Source organism: Aethina tumida, chromosome 7 (genome assembly GCF_024364675.1).
Source record: "Aethina tumida isolate Nest 87 chromosome 7, icAetTumi1.1, whole genome shotgun sequence".
Taxonomy (NCBI): Eukaryota; Metazoa; Arthropoda; class Insecta; order Coleoptera; family Nitidulidae; genus Aethina; species Aethina tumida.
The window spans coordinates 12,285,290-12,305,806 of NC_065441.1; the positions used below are offsets into that span (position 1 = coordinate 12,285,290).

The following is a 20,517-nucleotide window of genomic DNA, read 5'->3' on the forward strand; positions in this document are numbered from 1 at the left end:
CATGCCAGCAGCACATTCATCTGATTACTTTGTAGTTTCCTTTGTGGAGTTCATATTCGCGAAGTTCTATTTTACTATTTACAAATGCAGGCAACTAAAAGTATTTCAAAACGAATGAAGGCTGAAATACTATTTTTAATTTATTATAGTTATCAACAAAATTGCATATCATCATTAAAAGTAAATAACGAGTATCGTGTGAAGGGGTTTGTATTAATTTGCTGTACAGTCGAAAATATCCTTTACAACTAACGTATTATCACTACATCTACAAGCTATTTACATACGCTTCAATATGATAATCCCTTTCACCCAGTTGATTCATTACCAAACACATGCAATTATTAACATGCAATAGTTTTATTATGCACAATGAATGTTTCATTAATATATGAAGTGTAATTAAACGTGAAAAAACTAATTTACATCAACGCCGTTGAAAAATATGAACGCATGAATTATAAATTTAAATATGGCTCAGCTGTTATTTTGCTAAGCACATCAAAGATACAATCCTACCTTCGAGTATGAGAATAGTGGGCGGTGGTGGAAGTTTAGTCGTCGCTTCGGGACAAGAGACTGCCTTAACGGTCGTACTTTCAGTTGATGGTGTTTCCGTAGTAGTGTCAGATTCCAACACTTCTAAACCACCTAAGAGTATTTCGTAATCACTATTTTTGTCATTTTTAGAGCTACTCTCTTTGGAATCATCCAAACACGGACAGACACACTCGCATGTCTGGTTCCAAGGTTCACTCTCTTTAGGGCAAGCATTTTCAACGGGCTTTTCTGGCACAGGTGGTTCTGTTTTTGTGTCTATGTTAACGCCAGGTTCTACATTGGGGTCACCGTCAGTCGGAACGGATACAGAAAGCACGTAGACCGAATGGGCAGCGTAAGGATTGTTAGAGTCAGGATCAGTAGCTATGGTAACATTGACAAGAACTCTTTTCGCATTGCTTGCATTAGGTGAGCTGACAGGTGGCACTTTTATAATTTTTATGTTAGGCTGAGCTGGTTCATTAAGGTTAAAATCTTGAACAACACTGCTTTGGTTAGTATTGTTACTCAACACTATCGGATCATTGAATTGCACTTTCTTCAAGCCCAGTTCATCGTGGTTTAACGGGTAGACTGACAAGTTAGAGTCTGTCAGTTCCTTAGAATTGGCCTCGGTTTTATTCGTTTCTTCTGGAAATTGTTCTTTGTTTAACTTTGGTTTAGATGTTGTTTGGCCATTGAGTTTCACGAATTCTATTTCTTCGCTTCCGAAGTGATAAACGGGTGAATCTTGTTGTAACTCGGAAGAGTTGAATATATTTTTGTCTTTTATTTTTATGTTGAATTTAGCCTCATCTTTAGCTGACTTTTCGAACATAGTACCAAGCGAAATATCATCCAAACTCTCTGAGTCTATTTCACTTGAGTCTTCGTCTGCCTCTTCACTATTATTGAGATCAAGTACGTTTTTCGCTGTTTCAATTTCAGGTGGTTTGGTGTTTTGTTCAGTTGAAAGCACCATTTCTTCAGAAGCAATTGAAGTACTGTAAACCACCTCACTACTACTATCCAAATAATCAACATCTTCACTAATAGAAGTAGTTTCGAGTGTGGGCTCTGTTGTGCTTAGTTCAGAGGGAATATTAACAGAAACGGAAGTCTCAGAAGTCTGTTCTACAGATTCATGCAAAACACTGTCATGCAAATCATGCTCGGTGGTACTGGAACTACTAGAATTGGTAGCATTGGACAACACAAAAGCATGCAGTGGATTACTTTCTCTACGTTTGCGACTGTAAATCGGTACGGCATAGTTACCTCCTCCTCCTCCTCCTCCTCCGCCAGTCGCACTGTTGGTGGATGTGGTTGGTGATTTTGGTCTGCCGATTGTCGACAGATTCGTTTCAGTCGAGTCGGCTGTCTTGGACAGCGGTACGATTTCGGTGTTGTCGCCTACGAGTACGGTACACGGTTTCGTGTTCTGATATGACCAATTAAGTATACTTGACGCTGGAAATAAAAATAAGGATTAATATCAGTGGAACAAAAACATGTCATTTTTATAAATCTTGTAACAATGCAGATTTTGCTGCAATTACTTCCTGTTTTCTTAGTAAAAGGTTGGAAATCAATGGGAATTATGTAGTGTGCTATTGATAGTATAACATATTAAATAAGTAGAAAATATCGTGACTTTTTAAATTTAACTGGCACGAAGTTATGTTAATATATGCTGCAAGCAAAAATTATTTTATAATTTTTAATTTATACTACAATATATGCAATAAGAATGTAAATGTACTTTTATAATTTTCTTCCACCATATGCCCCAAGTTTAAATTAGGTTTACTTATTCATATCCATGAACAATACGTTGTACATGCCTCGAATTGAATTACATACATTTTTAGATCAATACTATTGTATTGGCTTGGTTTTTAATTTAACCTTTGTTGGAATTATTCAACAACAAACCTGGTCAGTATTACTTTCAAGTTATAATTTTGTGTGGGTATAAAGGAAAACCTTAAATTAATTCAAAAAGTTGAAGGTAAATAATAGACAACAATGGAAACTCTCCTATAAATTTATCGGATACTTGATTTTTTTGTAGCATGTTAGTAACGCTAATCGGTAACAGTATCCGTGCAAGTGAGCCAGCCTAAAGTTGCATCATTGTAATCTTAGCAACGAACAATAGACAATGGTGTGTAAAACCAGATACTTCACAAGACTCACAGTATAATGCGTCCGTGCACAGCTGCGCTTTCTCAAATTTCAGGTAAAAATTTACACATGCCCCGTTTCACCGGCGGAACAACCGACAAAAGACATTAATCAATTTACCATCAATGACCATTGTGACTTTTTCGAGTACGTGCCTGCCGAAGCTTTCGTAGAATTTACACTGTCACATTTTGGAACATTTTTCCACACTCGGATTATTCCATTACGGGAAGAATGGTTTTGTCAGGGTCTCCATTGATTTTTGCAGTGATTTATCTGAAATTCGACGTGTACACTGTTTCAATGTATTATGATAAGTTGGAACATAAATCTGGTCGACAATCGGAAAAATGTAATTCATGTTTTTAAGGAACTCGAGACATGAAAAGGAGAGAAGTTTAGACTAGAAATATAATATGCAAGAAATTTCTGTAATGTCACACAAGGGGGAGAAATAATAAAGGAAAAATATGTCTCCGAGAAATTAAATACGTTCTTTTGTTACAGTTAACAAGTGGTTTAAATATTAACCAGGTTGAACCTTATTGCTTGTTAAAAGTTGATGGATTATTAATGAAACGGAAACTTGTAAACTTCATAATTACAGACATAACTATTATTGTCAATCTAGTAAGTGTATTAAAGCATATACATTTTTTATTATAAAAAAAATCACATTAGTGACGAAGTTTATAATTAATTCACGTTATTATTAAATCAATAATTTATTTCAAAAGGTTTAACCTATATTGGCATAAGCAAGAACAGAAACAATGATTTTCCATTTAATGTCGATGAAACCAATTCCATGTTTCGGAATTAACATGTTACAAAGCTCCTTGTCAATTCATTATTTGTAAAGGAATCATTTAATTATTGTTGTTCATTCATATTTAACTAAATGTTTCTGTAAACTTAATTGTTTTTTGTTGCTAATAGTTTTAAGAGAAATAGTTTGAAATTTTAAAAGGAAATAACGTTCGTAAATCCCATTTATACAAACAAAATTGTATTTATCTTAATTGTAATTAAACACGAAATGTTGTAAAATTTATTACTACGAGCGCATTAAGCATTAAAAGCATATTTAATGCAACGTATTTAGAGACTCTTATTAGAAACGTCAACAACACATGTGTACTTAATAGGCTGCTGGCTTCCCATCGCTTCCGTTACAATTGATTATTTTAACTCCTACGCTACGCAGCGCCAATGAAAATTGCTTAATTACGGTTTCAATTTTTAAAATCCAACGAGTTTTCTTTCGTTTTACCTGAAATGTAGGACAACGACTCGGGAAACAAAGGCGAATGGTTCAATAAATATTGGTTGTAACACGCTTAATTATTTCCCGTTTCTATTTTCGTGCAGTCGAAAGATCTTAAGTTTGGCTTTCCATTTACGTCGAACAGAGCATTTACATTTTATGTTTTGATTGTGCACGTTAAGTCTTTTTGCACCTATTCAGCATTATTCGGTGAATCCCACCAGTTTTTATTAAGTATTGTTCAGAATCGGAAACACTCAAGGCTGATCCTTTGTCCGTTAAATTGTTGGGGTTATCGTACCTTTTTAGCAAGTGAAATTCAGTAACGCAGATGATGTCATTAATAAATTGACGGTTGAAGGCGCCATTATAAACAAGGCGCATCTGGTCTAAATTGGCTGTTACGTAAAATATATCGACATGCAACCTTTTCGGGGGGTTCACTATGCCCTTCATCGATTCGACTTTCCGTTTCGTTAATCTCACCTGAAAGGAAGGAGAGTGCCACCGTCAGCACGACGGACAGCATGATGAAAATGAGCGCGGTGCATTTCCACGAGCACCGCGACGCCAGACCCTTCCTGAAATGGAACCGGCTCGGCTGCGGGAAGTGCGTCGAGTTCGGCCGTCGCAGGTTGTTCCTCACCGGCAGGCATGGCACCTGACCGCCGTAGGGCAACGCCATACGGTCCGGGTTCTTCACGTCCTTCGAGGGGCTGCTGCAAGACGACTGCGATTTGTAATCGATTGTCGGGTTCTTGGGATGACCTGGAACGCAATTAAGGATGTGAACATGTGACGCTAATTGATAATGTGTGTCGGGATGTGTGGCTGTGAGAGGCCTGACGCTTTAGCTGGGGTGGAACGTGGATATTTGGTAGTTTTTGCTATTATTCTACATGTGTGAGTTCCCCAGACAAACACAAATCGATAACTAAATCTAGGTTTCATTTAGTAATTAACATGAGGCACGCATTCATTATATTTTTTGTAGTCAATTTGAAATTAAATATTTTTTTATTATTCGAAACTAATATTAATTTTTCTTATTAATTACTTTCTAGTCTAGTCAACATTTCTAATAAAGATATGTAAGTATACATTCTCACTTTTCATAAACACAACTGTTGTAAAATTGAAAAAACAAAACCTTTTTCAAAATATTTATCTAAAAAATATAATATTTGATTATTGAAAATTTTATTATCAATTAAAATTTTCTCTAAAATCAAATTTAAAAAAATAATTTTTAATTTATATTTTATGAATATATATACATAAAAAAGTTAAAAAAATTAAACAATTTTGTTAGAAAATTAATATACAAAACCATTTAAATAAAATTATAACTTCAATTAAAAATATTAAAGAACAATCAAATATTTACTTTACAATGTTTTTCATTATTTCTTAATTAATTTGTTTTTGTAAACTTATTTTAATGAATTTAAATTAAATTAAGTTAAATATAATTATTTTACTTTAAATAATTAACAAAAAATATTCAACAATCTTTAATAAACACGCAAATATTTACAGTATAATAATTACGGTTCTAATTGTATTTTTAATTAAATATATATTTTCTTCATCAAAACAAAAAAAACAATATTTACAAAATAAATTACTATGTATTAATGCTTCTTTACAAAAAAGTTGAAAAGTTATGACGAAATTAAATTTTTATATATTATTACAAAGAATTAAAAATTTTGCATAATTTATATTTATAAAACCGACATCAAAGGATAAAAAACAATAAAAAAGGTTTGGTTTAAAAATGGGTTACATTTATAACTGTGCATAACAAAGAAAACAAAATTATAATTACGAGTTGTTTCTTTGTTTAAAAATTTAAATTTGATTCAATTTATTTTTACAGTAAATTATACATTGAAAATATTCATTAGAATTTAATAAATACATAAATAATTAACGATTATTATTAACGTAATGTATTTTTTAAATTTCTCAAAGCGAATTTAATTTCAAATAATTTGTATTCGAATAAAGTAACCTTATTAAAATTTAATTAAATTTTTTTATAGTGAGAAGTTTTTACAATATATTGAGTAAAAATGTAAATGTTAATTACAAATATATAAAACAAAGAGAACAGAATTATTATGTCAAATTAATGTGGCGTATTTATTTACTTAAATTGTTGAAATGTAATTCAATTTCTTTTTACACTAAATTAAACATTAACAAAAATTATTCATCAACATTTAATAAATAGACAAATAATTAACGTCGACTCTGTTTGTAATGTATTTTTAATTAATTTGTTCTTGTATATATATCAAAGCGAAATAAAATTACACATTATAAATTTAAATGCATTTAAAATGCATTCGTATCGATCGTGAAGGGTGGTCGAACATGAATCCCCAATGATGAAATCTTGTGCGTGTAAGAATGTTCGAAAACGTACATCGGAACTTTCATAAAATCCACTGGCACCATAAACTGAGCTTGACTCCGGTCATTTTTCAGAATGCTAAATTAGCCTGTCCATTATCCGTTCTCAGGTAATTTTTGGCGTTTTCTACCTACTCGAAGAATCCCATTTTATCCGTTGATAATCAATTTGGGTTTCGGGATTACCTCTTGTATCTGCCCGCCGACGACATGTGTTCGTCAGTTCGGTTTAATTTCATATCAGCTGGACGACGAAGATCAGATTTAAAAATTAAAAAAAAAATGTCCAAATTACAAAGCACGTTTCCCTGCACATGTTGTTTGTTATTCAATTATGATTATCTCGAAATGTATCAGGGCGCACCATTATGTTATAAAACAGGTTAATTACAAATTAACCGGTCCCATTGTTCTTATTAATAAACAGATATTCCAGATGTTGCAGCCTTTGTGCATACGGTGCACGAATAAATTGTATTTTGCCCGACAAATATGTGAAATAACGTTATTTATCTGGATGCGACTTCAGACGACGTTATTTCAGGCCGGCTCGGCTAGATTCCCATAAACAATTCGGGATATTTGTTAAAATTAGACCATATGTTTTCCAAATACCGGCCGGAATGCAAGAAGCCTGAGTAAACACGGGCACAAAAGAGTCGAAGATTTAAGTGAGTTTTGCCATTTGAATGTGTTATCCGTTTAAATAGACTAAACAATTTCAATTGTGTTTTTGGATGTGGACATGTAAATTTAATTAAAACAAAACATTTTCAACGTAATTGCATACAAATTTATGTTTAAACAGTTTAGTGATTTGACAAATTTAAAAACTAATTACTGCACAGCAAAATAAAAAAATGATAAAACAAATATCAGTTGTTTACTGTTAAAAATAATAAAACCGGCTGTTTTTAGAGTAATGTGGATAAAAATTTTCAATTTTTGAGGCTTTATCCACCTGTATTTTTTTATACAAACAAATCCTTGCCAGCGCATTCATTATTAAATATATGTTATATTACATAAACGTGCTTTTTCCACTGTTAAAAAACTTGTAAACAGAAATTGCTAATTAGTATGATGCAGTGGCAAATTAAAAAAAAATTGGATTGGAAAATACCATTTTAATTTACAATGGTGCACAGTAAACAATGTAAAATATTAATCAAGCAAATGCACCTGTTACCATTGATTTTAGTTCGGTATTTCACTTTTGTGATATTCACACAAAAGGCCGTCAATCCTCTTGTTTGATATTACACATTATGTATGTTGCAACAAAAAATATATATTAAAATACATAAGCATAAGCTACAGAAAAACTAAAGCAGATGTTTGGGTGCTTTCATTTCTGCCGACTTTTACCAGACCCACTTTAAAAAAAATGATTTTATGATGATGGAAAACACGTTTTTGTTAAAACACTCTCGACAACGGGGTCATAAATGTGATTTTATAATTTTAACATGTGTAAAATTATAAATATTCAACACTGCGTTGAAACAGGATAACAATTATTTGGATCACACCTTTAAAAGTGTCTATAAATATCAATAAAAGTTTCCAGTTTGCCATAAACCACCTCTAAAGTATTTTGACAATAAAGAAGGTATCTAAAGTGGCAAATTTACAAGAAAGAGAGGTAATTAACTTATGCATTAAAATTTTATGGGTAGTACTAACATAATTTCGTAAATTAGGTAAGATAGATTCTACAGTACTGATAAAAATAAACAAGTGGTCAGATTTCATTAATTCATGGTGTTCAATACGTTGATCAGTATTAGGTATTTTTGAAGCATTTAATTTCTACCATGAACCAGTCACTCATTAATTCATTTTGGCATTGATCTAATGGTGTAGTCAGTTAGGTCCTGAGGTACCACTTCTACTTGACATTGTAGATTTGTCGAAGTTTATGGAGGAAGGGTAAAGTAACCCTCGCAATATGAGGTCGGGCAGTATCCTGTTGGATAAGTGGAATTTGAAGGGCCCTAAAGTAAGCCAGCAAATGAGGTTACCTAATCCCTGGGTGGTTAAACTACCTCTAACCAGCTGTTCAATGAATATCGTCTGACTACCACGGCCAAATAAAATCGGGATTCATCACTGAAGTATTCATTTTATTTAACAACACAAAACTGTCGTCCTCCACACCAACTCAAAAATTCGACAATCTTCAGTTTCACAATAATTTTGTTGAAATTGGACCACTGAGACTGAGTTTATGGAAATCAACATCAGAAAATGTTAGCTATGAAGCTAATTTAATGAAAACATTAGCTTAACTTTTTCAAACAATCTTTACAAAGTCATTACGACAGTTAAAGAATTTTTATGCATTAATCAAGAAAACCATTATTCTAAACTAGTAGAAAAATACCTTTTTCAAGTCATGGCGCCATAAAAACTTTTTGTAACTAACTAGTAATCAAGCCATGTGTTGGACAAAGTTGTGAGTACTTGTATGGGGCTTTCCAAATATGCTAAGTAAACTTAGAACTGTCTCCAGTTAACGGCACAACGTAATTAATTATTCTCATAAAGACGTAACAGGCATACAATTAAATCCTTTTTCCACGAGAATTGTGAACATGTGTTGATTTTTAGCGGTGTCGAGTCAAGTTTAATGGGTTTTATGTTGAATAATCGATGCGTACACCGTTTAATACCTCATTTAAACCCATAAAGGACCCGCCGCATTGTTCCATTGTCTATTTCATAGTTTTAAGTTAAAAGCAACGTGTAATTTCCTTGCATCGCCCGCCATATATAAGAGATTGTTGTTAAAGCAGCAACGTTCATTCACTAATAAACATGCTTTTGTTCGCCCACGAATTGAAAGAAATACGTGCTCGACGAGCCATAGCTTGGACCACCCCTGATTCCCATGTTATTGTTCCTCTAATAATATTTTACCTGCATTTTATACACAACACTTTAATTATTACTCTGAAATATTTTGTTTAACGAAATTAATTTAGGGTATCAGATTCCATGTCGCTCCCATGATCACGCCACAGAGGTAAATTAATTTTGGGGAATTTTAACCACACGGATACGGGGAAAAATTAAATCAAATCATTTGATTAAAACTGATGTGGGCATGCCCGTGAACAATTGAAGGATACGTTCTGTCGGTGTTGTTTATCCACTGAAGCCTAGAAATTTAATAACGCCGACGGGACAACTTTTTCATGTAATTAACGTCATACAAATAATCGTTTACAAAAACATTGTTTCTGGTAATTGAAGTTTTACCAAAAATAACCAGCAAATTCACGTTCACGAACGCAAGAAGTTGACGGAAGTTATTGTTGTTCACAGTCGGATGATCGCGTCAAAAATTAAGGTTTCCCCCTTAACGCCAATTATACCTATAGGTTAAGGTGCACATTTGGTTTTCGGTTCCCTCGAAACTTTTCCCCGTCGTAATTTCGTGCCGTCGTATTTCTTGGACCGTGCATACAAAATTTAATTCTAATCTTATTGTCTATTAACTCCGGAAGTCGGTATAATATACACGCCGAGGCAAAATGGCTGCACTCTCTCCCCGGAAATTTACAAGTTCCAATAAAAACTTTGGCACCATCTTCGCCATATAATTTAGATCCCGAAGTTAGCTAGTTTTGTGTTGCATATACGATTACAATGCCGTAAAAGTGAATTATGCAAATGAACAATTTCGCCTGTTATCTGTACACTGGAAATTTTCGGCGCTCTAAACAGGCACAGTCTATGTATATGCCCGTATTCTCGTAACTCGGCTTAATTATATTCGGGTTTTATTAGAAAACAACCAATAAACACACGACCTAATCTAAGCCAAAAGATGCAAATTCACCTCTTGTGCTTCTTAGTATGGTTGGTCGTAATGAATTTCTACATTTTGTACCAAAGCTTTTGTTCCTAAATGAAGTTTTAGAATGCCAATTTTAAGTGAATTTGCTTAATATTTTATTTATTTGTTGTATTCTCATGTTGAAAAAGAATTTCAATCAAACAATCTTTAATAATCTAAAAGAAGTATTCGAAGGAGACAATGAGATTCTCTGACTTTTATTTATCTTTATCAACAACATTTAAACTTTATCAATATCATCATAAACAAAGACAACTGTTTGAAATAATCTTAATCGATTGGAGTTTAGTCAATATCTAGAACTATCTAAATTAAGTGTCTGAAATATTAAATGAATGAAGAGTCAATTTTGAAAATAAAAATATATATATATAAAAAATAAAAGAAAATAATTTTAATTTTAAAGATGCAAATTCATCTTTAAATTCTAAAAGCAGGTTTAGAATTCCAATGTTTTAAGTAAGTGTATAACATTTTATTTATAATATTTATTCACATGTAAAAAAGGAGATTTATTTATCTAACCTTTTACAACCAAAAAAAGGGATGTATTGAGATTCTTTCTGACTTTATTTGCCTTTATTATTATAAACATTCAAACTTTATCAACGTCATCGTAAAGAAAGAAATCCTTGAAACAATTAATATGCATATATACAAAATTAAAGAAATATCTTAATTTTAAAGATGCAAATTATCTATCGTGTTTGTTAGTATGTTGAACTGTGATGACATTTTGTACGAAAGTTTTTGTTCCCAAATGTTGGTTCCACATACCGAAGTAAACATTAAATTTTTTATAGTATGTTTATGACATCTCAAGTTTCAACGGTTAAAAAATGTTCAGAGAGTGTGTCTAATATTTTACCTATGGTGCTAGAGAATATATACTTTGCCCAGTGAACGTATCTAATTTCTCATAATACAGTGTACCTTGACCCAAACGGCGGATTTGGAACCGTAGAACGCATTCCAGATGTTTGTCTGTTCTCAGAAGTAGCATCCCCCATTAACAAAAGCTGCCTGTTCCCCGCCATGTGTGGTTTCTTTTAAGATTAAGTAAACATTCAAATCTGCATTTGACGTTTTGTTTTTCTAGCATAAATGCTCGTATGAACGCCTGTGTTGTCCCTTTTAGGGCTTATCATTCGGGTCTCAAGTACCCGAAAGAAAGCACGCCACTCTTAGTGAAATGGGATGTTACCGAAGAAAAATAAACCATGGAAAATATTCCGAGTGTCAACAGCTAGGGAGCGTAAATTGAATTGAATTTCAATTCACTTTATGTCTCTTGGGCTTAATAAACAATGGATACGTTGTGGGTAAGGCTAGTTCAATATTATCGTGTTTATTTTATAAAAAACACACCTACACTAAAATTGTGTGTTGAAAATGTACAAATTTATGCATAGAAAATGAACCGGGTGATCGCAAAACGCCGTTATGTAAAACTCCGGAAAAGACGGAGTGAAATTAAATTAGCTCATTAATTTTAAATCTAAGAAAAAGGCATTTGACCTGAATAAATAGTGAGGAGGGTTCTCCAGTCTTTGTACCGGCACCAACAATAAAAACTACCTCTTTAATCATTCCCGATGCCGAGGCATCAGAAGTATATGAAACGTCGATTAATAATAAATTTTCGATTAAATTCAGGCTCCGAATAAGGCAAGTGCAAATAGGCACCTGAACGCTCTACAATCCCGCACAATAGAGCCTGTTAAGACACCGCTAATATAGAACTAATGAAAAAGTTAATTCGAATTTTGGTATTTCCCAACGAATCGTAACCAAATATGTAACTGTGTTAACGTATATGGGCAGGGAATTATAACTATACAATAGATCATTATAATTATCAAGCTCGGAGTGAGTAACTATAATGTTTCCATCATGCTAGTATCGAGATTAAGATCTTGGAATAAATTTAATGTAATCTAGAACAACACCCATCGGGACAGAGACATTTAAGTTTTATTGTTATGTTCGAGGAACTAGATTAACAAGTTCAACCAACGCAATGAATGTTGTTGTGGCGTCGCACATGTTATAGTTTTTACATATTTTACCCATTGAATTATCTTATTTTGCTCTTAACATTTACATTTTATCATGCACTTTCAAAAACTATTTTATTACGAATATTTTTGGAATAAACAATGGATACACAGAGTGACAAAGAAGCATTTTTATTATATACTTTTAAATGAATAAAAATAAAGGCCATTAATCTGTCAATAAAGCAAATTGATAAAACTTGATTTGTTGCATAATTTTCAGTGTGAAACAGGTAGACGAGTTTAGAAAATCTCTAACATTAAGGAAAAACTGATAATTTTAGATGATTTTCACATACAGAAGAAGGAAGAGGAAAGATCGGGCATTTTTTATTATTATCATCACCACGATCAAAATTTAAAGTATTTTCGACAATTTAACTAGAAGGAGAATTTCTTGCTATCCAAAAGATATATAAAAAAGTAAGAATGATAAATGGAGGCTAATTCCTATAATTTTAGAGATTTAAAACGAAAGAAGTTTTTCTGAACTAAAAGTATTTTTTATCATCATCATCTGATGGATTTAAACAATTTTCCACAATATAATTAGAAGAGCCCCTCCTTCTCCCTTCAACAGATAATTTTTTCTGAATTAAAAAAAGAATAAACTTTCACTAATAAGAATTAATATATTAATTAAAAGACGTTACTATTAAATATTACTATGAGTTAAAATACCTAAAAATAGAAATTCTTGTATATTTACTTGTTTAAGAAGAAAAAGGAAGATTAAATAAAACAAAATTGAAAGATTTCATTGTAAATTTATATGTATCCTTTTAATATTGGACAATAAATTTGTTCTAAGAAGTAGAAATGCAAACTTCCAAAAAGAACAATAAATCCACACATAAAAGAAGAGTTTTATTGGTTAAATCCGAGTGCGACTCGTGTATTTCACCAGTGATAATAAAGTGAAAACTTTACGATCTCATATGGTATTCGTGTCCCATTTAATTTGATCAAACTATTATTTATGTAATTTCACTATTCACAATAATACAAATTAAATTTTGCCTGTGAAATATTAATCGGCCCCCTCGTAGAAATATCCTGTCGAAGCTATATTGACTCCTGTTTGGTTAATTTTAGATATCCAGGTGGAGGTATACCGGATAGGCGGTTTTATTAAATATTTACCGTCGAATTCACTTGTTCCAATTCCCAGATGTGCTCCGTATATATATAAATTACGTAAATCTCGGTTGAACCTTCAATATTTATAAACCAATGGATGCAATTTTGGTTTATACCAGTCACATCATAGATTTCGATCGGGTTTATCTATAATTCAAGTACTAATTGTTTCCAGAGGAGAAACGGTTAAATTATTTGAAGGAAGTGACCATAGTTTTTAAATTAAAATGAAACTTTTAATTGGAATTTTATTTCGTCAAATATTAATTAAAATAATAAACAATAATTCCATTTTTATAACCGAATAGAATTTGTTACTTTTAAATATTCCAAACAGTATTCAGATGCTAATAAGCCGTTTTGAATATCAATGAACGTTTGATGGAATTATTAAGTACGAGGACTTCCTCTTTTTGTAAATACATGCAGTGCAACAACACTACGTGTGATGGCCTATTAAATTTTTAATAACATCCGACAGTTTATTTTGTTTCATTTTACAGTGTTTGTAACGCACAGAAATGATCTAATAAGTGCAAAATTTAATTACCAGTATCCAATTATTTATGGCACTACTCGTTTCATTGGTAATATTATAACCATTCAAAATGCAATAATTTCCAATTGAAATTTAATCCTAGACCAATTCAAATAAATCGTGAGTTTCAAAACGTCATGAAACCGATGAAATATTTTATCTTCAAAAGTACTTACTTAGAGTACCACTTGGAATGTATACATTTCCTGACGGTGTTCGAACCAGACAAGAAGGTTCAAAATCTTGTGTTAAATCTGCTGGAGGTGCAGACGCTAATCTGCCGTTAAGACGACTCATTGTTGGATTTCTTGGGGGAACATCTGGAGGTCGAGGAGCACTATCTAGAAGACAACCTGCAATTAACAAATTCACAATTGAAACAATCGAAACACGAAGAAAATCAGTCAGTATCTTAATGTCATTTTAACGTTTGACGATGGCAACTTCCTCAAGTTTATTGATTTTCTCATGGATATTTACAAGAGATAAACTTGTCCCGAGCAACAAATCAGTGGTAAACACATGCGTTGGCCGATAGCTCATTAAATTGTGAAAAACTTGATCGAGAAATTCCTATAATAAAGAATTGGGTTAGGTCCACCTACACGAGACCAATTGCGTGTTATGTTAATCCAACATTATTCGTAAATTATATGTCATACCTTCAAAACCGTTAACATCAATAATATTGAATTATACGAGCGGTGAAGTGTTTATAATCGTGTGGGAAGTGCGGGAAAAGTTGTTTTAAAATTTTTAATTACAGATAGAAAAAACAACCGTACGCTCCGACCATAATTCAAAATAATTTTTGGGGAGATCCCAGATAGTCGACTTCCCGATCATAAATTAACCCACGTCAAACCGAAAGGGGGTGGATAATGACCCGGTACCAAAAAAACGCTTGGTCGTTCGAAAATTTCACGTCGACAAAATTTTAATTCCATTTTTGGCCGGACGCTGCACCGGCGGAGTAGCCGGACGCCCACTCGTTTGTTTCACATTAATGCGTCCATCATTCGAAACTGTATCAACTTAACAGTTAAATTGAAAGTTAAATTTAAACGGGATGGATGCTCATTTGTCTTCGTGAACTTACTTCATAATTATTCTTTCTTAATTAAGATGGGGGAGATGTACAAATTAATGGTGAATGTTTCGCAGGCCCGATTTAAAACGTTCCGGTTTTAGGGAAGTTCATAGTTTGGTAATTTAGTTATTCTTAGTTAGGAAATGTTTGTCGTGGAGGATTTCATAATTGGCACATTTACGTCTGGGCGCACACGAGAAACACACAAGTTTCGTCTATAAACAGCATTTAAATTCTGATAATTTAATTGGGTCGAACTGCTTTAGAAAAATGTTAGTGTTTCAGTTTTAAATAATCAAAATCGATCACAAAATACTATTTGTCAAAGTTGGGTCGTATTTGCGGAGCACAAAAAATCATTTGAACAAAATGGGAACACGTAATTATTGTCCTTTGTGTGCAATTTGCGAATTCCATTCCATTTTTAGCATATTTTTATGGTAGAACTAATTGTTTATTCGCATTACATAAAAGCGGCAGAGCGTGCGACATACAAGGTGATGCATATATGAAGGACGAAAGCCATAATAAACTAGTCTTCCTCTTAAACAATCAATTACAATTAAATAACCATATTACTTAACTATCTAGGGAAAGTACTAACTAACGTGTGCTCTATTTTAAAACCAGTACCGATTATAAATATTTATCGGTTCTAGTACCAATAATGATTTTGCCTTTTAAGCACATTTCTGTTCATTCAACATAATGGTCATGTATGTTTTTATTTACTAAAGATGCTATGAATTTAATTATATGTCAATAATATGTTATTAAACAAAACAGGAAATGTTGCTTAATGTGCAAAAATATTGGATTAGCTACCAGAAAATTAGGCCACCAATATTGATTATTAAATACACCTAATACGTAACACAAATATTTCGCCGGAATAATTTATTACTGTGCCCAAATTTGCAACACGAATAATTTAGCGTTTCAAAGCAAACAATGCCAATCACTTTTTAAGTTATTAAATAAATAATATTATGAAGTGAATATCAATCAAAAGAAACTAATAGAGTGTTTTATGATTTTATCAACAAAATACTCTAGTCCCAGATTTGATTATAGTTGGCAGAACACTTCTATTAATAGGCATGATATGACATAATTCACATTAGTAATTATTATTGATGGAGCAACAATAAACAATGATGCTTGATAAGTCCCTGGGTTCAATTCATTTTTAGGTTAACATCATCAATTAACTAAGTAGACATCTCGGGTCCTATTCATCAATGTCAATGAACACATACCTTTTTTCCTTTGGCAAAACTAATTTTTAAATTAAGTTTGAAACTACACCAGTCACAACTTTTTTTAAAAAAAATTATTTAGAATATGAAAGAGATAAAATGAGATTGTGTAAGAATGAGATCACCTATCACCAAAATAAAACTGATCAAAATTGCTGCTTTATTTATAAATAGTGCGGTCAAGTGTTGTAAGTGCGTTTAATTGTTTATAATTCACGTTAAGTAAGCAAAATAAATATTTTCAAATTAGTACAATTAAATATTTATATTAAGTTTTTTCGACGCACAACAAATTTAAATGAATTTAATTAAAATGTCGATTTTTTAATTAAAAATAATAATAATAATAAAAACCACAAATGGATCAATCAATTTACAAATAGATCTAAAGAAAGTTGTTATTACTTTCTTAAAGAATTTTGATGAAAAAAGGGAGAAACGTAACTCAAATTTCCAGCAAATGGTCTGAAAGATTTCTTTTTATAAAAGTTGAAATGACACTCTTTTCATATAAAAAGTGTATTCTGGTTGAAAAATGAAGGTTTCCTCTTGTTTACATTCTTATATTGATTTCCAGACCTGTTACAAAAATATTTTATATTTATAACTTACAAAAATATATATTTAGAACATATTAAAGCGAAAACAGTAATTTAGTTTTATTGTTTGTTTTTGAGGCACTAATAAAAGGGGAGGAAACGTCGATCGAAACTTCTAACGTAATGGTTGAAAACCTGACTTGAAAATGTAAGGAGTTTACGAGATTTCTCCAAATTTACTTCTATTTTTTCTCTAAAAAAACTGCCATTACAGATAGAAATTACGTGGAAAGCATTTTGTTGAACAAATTTTTGATTGTACAAGAAAAAATACATATATATATATATATATATATATATATATATATATATATATATATATATATGCATACACGTAGGAAATTTCGAATTTATAAAACGTGCACATCATAAAATTTACAATTGTAGGCAAACTCGATTTGATCAATTTCCGGCATTTGAGAGTCGGTCAGTTTTCTATTAACTCAATTTATTTGTTATTTCGTACCTCGTTCCACGTTCGAAATGTGAGATTTAAAACCAACAATGAGACTCCGTAAATATAGCCGCAAAACGTTCACCTAAATAATTACACATGGTTTATCACTATCTCTACGTAATAATAAAAATGTGTATCGGAATATCATGTTTGAGTAAAAGCTTAGATGCTCAATTTCATATAGCAAAGATCCGTTTTTTCTCTATATAAAACGGCGGATTTTTAACTTAATACATGCTTTAGACGAAAGATGTTTTTGAAGGGTTTGTTAACTGTAATATTTATATATACAAAATTATAGTACTATAATATTATATATATTATTATTATATTATATTAATGTAATATAATTGGTATTTTAAACTTCCTATGTGAATGTGAGATTTTAACATTGTGATTCCGCAAATATAGCCGCAAAATGTTCACCTAAATAATTACCCATGGTTTATCGCTTGCTCTGCGTAATAACAAAAAAAATGTATCAGAATATCATGTCTGAATAACATCGTTTGATGCTCAATTTTATGGAATAAACTTCTGTTTTCTCTCTAGTTTAACAGCGGATTTTTACTTCAATACATGCTTTGACTCACGGAGTTTATAAAGGTTGTGTTATTTGTAATAATTTCATGTTCCAAAAATCTAGTATGAAAAAATTTATGTAAATATTTAAGGTTTGAGTCTGTTAATAATTTTAAAAAAGTATTATTTGAATTTTTAAATGATCAGTAAAAAAATGACTAGATATACTTTTGCAATTAAGAGTTAATTTCAAATTAAAAAAAAACATGTAAATAAGTCCTCCTTATTTCTTTATTTTGAGTAATTATATATTTACCCAATCCATGTTTATCATTAACAGCGTTTGATGGTCAGTTTTAGGGAATTTTCTCTCTAGTTTGACAGTGGATTTTTAACGAAATTTTTAAATGTTTTATTTATAATATCTCCACGGTTAAAAATAATTGTTTAAAAGTGGTGTAAATTTCGAGCATGTTGTTTATTTTAGAAAAATAATCTTCAATAAAAACTGAACTGAAATCATTTTAAATCTAGTTATTTCAGCAACTTAAAACAAAATTACAGATTTATGGATACATTTTTTTAAAAGATCTGTTTGGTTTAGTTAAGTTTGTCTCTAACTCAAAGAAAAATTGCAGGGGAATTTTGGTAACAAGTTAAAATTTTGAATTGGCTCATTGTGTTTTTAATAAACTCAGTCTATTTGTTAATTTGAATTTCATACATTGGAAATGTGAAATTCAACGTTGTTATTTCGCAAATAAAGCTGTAAAATTTTTACCTAAATAATTACGAACGGCTTATCACTATCTCCGTATATTAATAAAAAATGTATCGGATTATAATGTTTAAATAACAGTGTTTGATGCTCAATTTTATGGAATTCTGATTTTTAATTGTTAAACAGCGGATTTTCAGCTTAATAAAAGCTTTCGAAGTACGCAATTTTTAAATATTTTGCAAATTTTCAGGAAATTTAACTAGAATTATAAATTTAGGAATATATTTGTTTTTGATAATCTGTTGAATTGTTCTCTAATTTTGGCGTTTTTGTGTTCATTATTTTAATATCATTGGTATTAATATTTTAATTTTAAATTAAGGGAAAAACAAAAGCTTTAGAGGGCTTTTTAATAAAAATTTAAAATTTTTTATATTTTTTCTAGGCTCTTCAATTCTTAATTTTTAATGATATTATATTAACTCAATCTAGTTGTTAATTTAAACTCCCTGTATAGGAAATGTGAGATTTAAAGCCAAATTTATGATTCCGCAAATACAGTCACAAAATATTCGCCCAAATAATTACGTACGGTTTATCACTATCTCCTCATAATAACAAAAATGTGTATCGGAGTATCGTGTTTGAATAACAGCGTGTGATACTCAATTTTATGGAATTTTGTTTTCCCTCTAATTTAACAACGAATTTTTAGCTTAACATATGCATTCGACGCACGAAGCTTTTAAATATTTTCACATTTAAAAATATAATAAAATTTTTTAACCACTTGAAGAAATTTTATTAATATTTAAATAAAATAGTATTTTGAATTTTAAAAAGCTCAGTTACCATATTTAGAGCTTTAAGAAGACTAATTTACCGAATAATACTTCCTTAGTAATTTCTTTGTAATTTTGTCTTTTAAATTGTTTTAGTAACGCAAAAATTGAACAAAATCTCCTTAATTAAAATCCTTCTGCAAATTTAACAAAAATTATAATTTATTAACTAAATTCCTTCGACAGTCTGGTAACATTTTCCTTAATTTTGGTCCTTTAGGAGTTTATTATTATTATTTTTGAGCAACTGTCGCGTTAATTTGGAATTAAAAAACGTGTAAACGCAGAATTTTAAATTATTAAAAACTTTTATCTTGAAGATCTAAAAATAGACCGGTGGTCTTTGACCAAATTTTAAAATTTCTATTTCTTCTGGCCGTCTTCGATAATCTTCTTGTTCCGAAAAAGCTTTAAGCTTTTATTTTTGTTGAGTACCTGTATTGTTCTCATATCCCATAGTAGCCATATGATACACAAATCCATCTTCAGTTTCGTGATAAATATTTTCCATCTTACGCACAAATTAAAAACCACTTGTGTAACACAAGATAAACGAAATTTTCACAAAAACAAACACAAAATTTAAAATGCACCGCACACGTTTCATTCATGTTCGACCGCAAATCGTCAATAATAGTAACATACGCGCACGGTGAACGACATTGCACAGCGCTTTGTCGGTGTGTGTTGGTGTGTCTCTACCGCTGCCGCACCAGTGCTTTCGACCCGAAGTTCATCGCAATACTGAAGCGCCCGAACTGAAGCTTACTGAAACGTCAGGACGACGTTGCCAGATTAAGCGCGGCTTTGTCTCCCACCATCGAATTTTCGGAGGGTTGGCGAGCTGATTGGGCATTATGGATCACAAAGGCTCAAACAATGCGCGCTGATATCTATAAATTAGATTCAAAATTGCACCCAGATTAAGGTAAATTGGAAATTTTCGAAACGCGGGACGGACGAAATTTAATTTACCCCTACATTATCCTGTCTAATAATTAAAAAAAAACTA

The 20,517-nt window shown here is 31.4% G+C and overlaps 1 protein-coding gene across 1 annotated transcript in view; it reads right to left on the reverse strand.

The window, feature by feature from the left end:
* Positions 1–20,196, reverse strand: part of LOC109595005 (teneurin-m) — a 30,893-nt gene extending 10,697 nt beyond the window's left edge. The window contains exons 1-4 of the mRNA XM_020010278.2: positions 19,941–20,196; positions 14,192–14,368; positions 4,481–4,762; positions 520–2,010 (exon numbers count right to left, since the gene is read on the reverse strand). Of these exons, the coding sequence (XP_019865837.2) occupies positions 520–2,010; positions 4,481–4,762; positions 14,192–14,368; positions 19,941–20,016 (2,026 nt within the window). The 5' untranslated portion in view covers positions 20,017–20,196. The remainder of the gene's footprint in view (positions 1–519; positions 2,011–4,480; positions 4,763–14,191; positions 14,369–19,940) is intronic.
* Between the last annotated feature and the right edge of the window lie 321 nt (positions 20,197–20,517).